Below are 3,517 nucleotides of genomic sequence, written 5' to 3' on the forward strand. Positions count from 1 at the left end.
ATTTTATTACATATTTACTATAGTTCCATTGTGAATTTCAACATAATATTTTAGGGACATATTTTTAAGACTTCAAACATTCAAAAATGCAAAAAAAATCGATTTTTTGAACTCGTCACAGTGGTGTTCCCCCTTAAAGACCGACAATTATGTGGCGCGTAGTAAACTGAGAGTTGTAAGATTCATATGTAATAAAAATATTATTAAGCATCAAGATCCGATTTGTACCTTGTTGACGTTTTCTCATCTTAATTGTTCAAATCAATTAAAATATTTTAGTAATATATTCAAATAATTTAAAGAAATATAATTTTATAGAAATAATTAAATCGCACGTACTACGGTACGGTGATCTAGAATTAAACATAATAAAATATCAATGAATTTTCATCAATTTTTATTATTTACATTTTTATGTTAATATCCATGACAAAATAATTGCAATGAATCCGAGACACCATTCTGACACAGGACTAAATAATCCTTTATCATTACAGGCATTTTCCTTACAGAAATAACACTCAATGTTTGAATGCGGAAAACTGTCTCCGTAATTACAGTATTCGTTGATCTGACGTGATGACACGCAGGCACGTACTGTTACTAAAATATTTCTATCTGCAAAAATATTGTACATTTTATTTTTATTTTGCACAACTTTGTCTGATTTACTTCAACCGGCATAAGTAATTAAGAAAAAAAGATTTTCGCGGTATTTTGCAATAGATCACGCAATGTGCAAATCAACATTTAATATACGTACATAATATGATGCTTTTATGGCAATGATGAGATTCATTGTGAGGACAGGCGACTAAATCAAAAGCACCAGGTGTATAAGGATCGTTGCACTCTCCTTTATGTCCATGTTTTAAATCCGTATTACAATCGTAACACCATAAATACTCCCTTCGTGAATAAATTGTCGCTAAAGAAAATTTTATATAATATAATAATTAAATTATTTCTCCTTCTATTTATACAGTTATCACTATATTGAGAAAAATAATATATCTTTATTGAATATAATTAATAAACGAGAAGCGCAGATATATGTCTAATATAAGATTATAATAAAATGCACGAACACAAGAAGTAAAGCGATAACAATTATTACTATAACAAAGTCTCAATTGCACATAGACAAAAATTGTCTTACACAACAAAATTCTTCACTATATCTTACAACTTCCTATAATAATAATTAATAAAAATACCATAAAATTTTACTTACTTGTATGTACAAAACTAGAGAGGATAAACGCGAATGAGAAGATTCCAATCATGCTGAAGAACGTTCTTCGAAGAGAAAGAGAAAGAAAGAGATTTCTTAAAATACGCTTCTCGCGAGATATCTTATCTATGATAATCAAATGAATTCAACGTGTAGCGATGAGGGGCACGCGGTTAATAGCACGCATAACGATGTAAAACATGTGAGTTGTTATTTCAGTTATTAGAAACAATTAACATAAAATGTTAATTTTATTTTTAAGAATTGAAATTCTCATATTTCAAATTTTAAGAATTAAGATAGAATTAAGAAATTGTTAAAATGGTAATTCTTGTCATTTTTTATTGCCGGCCCTTCTTTTTATTTTATATTCTTTTGGTAGTTGGTACTTACTTTGTCAATTTTCAAGATTCTTAATTTTTTTCAATTTGAAATCCCAAATTCTCGAAATGATAATTAAAATTTTAGAATACATTCTTGAAATTATTTCGGCTGGGATGCATTGACTGCATATTTCGGGTGTTGTGTGTTCGGCAGTGTTCGACTGCTCGAATGACGCAGTCCCTTGCCGATGCCGCGTCTGGGCTCGGTATTATATTGTATATACAGGACTGGATAAAATGCTTTTCAAATTGTATTTGGCTCTTTAACTATACATATAAGGCCTGTTTTTTATAGCTGAACTGCTACACTAGTTCACAGTTTATCTTTCTCTTTCTACATTGAAAAAAGAAAGATAAACTCTGAACTAGTGTAGCTAGTTCAGCTATAAAAAACAAACCTATAGCTCAGTCACTATAGGGAGCTAAAAAGGGATTTACCTGGAAAGTCTCAAGGGAATTTTGATATTTGGCATAATTATGTAGTTTGGTGCCCTTATTACAAATTTACATTTTGCCATCAAAAAATTGACGTGCCGGCACCGCCATATTAAAAAAATGGCTAAAAAATCAAACAAAAATCAGTTTTTTGCATATCTCGTTCCAGATGTATTTCTCAATAAAAATATCTCTATTGTAAATTGTAGAGAAAATTTCTTAAATTATGTCGAATATATTTTTTTGTCAAATTAACAGGTTGCCCGTATTAGTCCGTCAAAAATGACATAAGTTTTTCAATAATGCTAAAAACAGCTTTTTCCACGTTATTATATATATAATATATAAATAAAAATATATGTGTCATATATAATATATAAATAAAAATATATGTGTCATAATAGTTCAAAAGCATAAGCAATTTTCAGATAGTCAGGTAGTAAGACTTGTAGGTTTTTTTTAGAATCTAGAGAGATTGCCTAATATCATAAGGAGAAAAATTAATTTTTCGCATATATTTGATCATTCAGGTATGTAAGTATATTTGTACAAAAATATCTCTATATAGTAAATTGTAGAGGCGAAAATTTCCTACAAATTCTGTCCAATACATTTTTGTCAAATTAATAGCTTACTCGTATTAAAAGCTGTTTTTAGCGTTATTGAAAAATTTATTTTTCATTTTTGAAAGTCTAATACGGGCAACATATTCATTTGACAAAAAAATATATTCAACATATATAATTTGTATAAAATTGTCTCCTCTATAATTTACTATAGAAATATTTTTTACTATAGAAATATTTTTGTCGACATCGATATCGACAAAAATATGTATATTTGATCAAATACATCTGGAACGAGATATATGCAAAAAATTGATTTTTGATCGCTTTTAAAAGTAATGTCGGCTTTTCGAAAATCAGTTTTTCGCATATATTTCGTTCCAGATGTATATTTGATGTCAACAAAAATATCTCTATAGTAAATTGTAGAGGAGACAATTTCCTACAAATTATATTGAATATATTTTTTCGTCAAATTAATAGGTTGCCCGTATTCAAAGAGGTCCGTATTAGGCTGTCAAAAATGACATAAATTTTTCAATAACGCTAAAAATTTTTGATACGAGTAAGCTATATTAATTTGACAAAAAATGTATTGGACATAATTTGTAAGAAATTTTCTCCTCTACAATTTACTATATAGAGGTATTTTTATCGACAAATATACTTGAAACCATGTGTAAGAAAAGAGGTGAATCATTCCCAAGAATGCGCAGTGGTTCAAAGCATGATAGAAATACAAGGCTCTTGCGCATATGATACCGAGCGGCCAATCAAATTGTCACCAAGAATACGTCATCGTTATGTGATAAATTTGAATGTATTATTTCAAGCATGCTCAGCTATGTTCTAAAATTCACTGTTAGTATTGAAAATCTATAGCTTACGTTACGTGCATT

At 28.8% G+C, this 3,517-nt stretch overlaps 1 protein-coding gene across 1 annotated transcript; it reads right to left on the reverse strand.

Annotated features, from left to right (window-relative positions):
* Positions 1-380: 380 nt before the first annotated feature.
* Positions 381-1,338, reverse strand: LOC105457671. Its single transcript, XM_011702475.1, has 3 exons — positions 1,235-1,338; positions 764-928; positions 381-618 (listed from the first exon to the last, which is right to left on the reverse strand). The coding sequence occupies exons 1-3, from the start codon at positions 1,284-1,286 to the stop codon at positions 413-415; spliced, it is 423 nt and encodes a 140-aa protein (XP_011700777.1). The 5' UTR covers positions 1,287-1,338; the 3' UTR covers positions 381-412.
* Between the last annotated feature and the right edge of the window lie 2,179 nt (positions 1,339-3,517).

The sequence above is a fragment of the Wasmannia auropunctata genome, unplaced genomic scaffold (genome assembly GCF_000956235.1).
Source record: "Wasmannia auropunctata unplaced genomic scaffold, wasmannia.A_1.0 LD336103.1, whole genome shotgun sequence".
Classification (NCBI taxonomy): domain Eukaryota; kingdom Metazoa; phylum Arthropoda; class Insecta; order Hymenoptera; family Formicidae; genus Wasmannia; species Wasmannia auropunctata.

What these genes read in the sequence shown, in the direction of transcription:
- LOC105457671 (XM_011702475.1), bottom strand. Translation starts at nt 1,286, where the DNA reads ATGATTGGAATCTTCTCATTCGCGTTTATCCTCTCTAGTTTTGTACAT. An exon ending in CTCTAGTTTTGTACATACAA is followed by an intron (nt 929 to 1,234) that starts GTAAGTAAAATT and finishes AATTTTCTTTAG; the next exon opens with CGACAATTTATTCACGAAGG. An exon ending in CCATAAAAGCATCATATTAT is followed by an intron (nt 619 to 763) that starts GTACGTATATTA and finishes ATATTTTTGCAG; the next exon opens with ATAGAAATATTTTAGTAACA.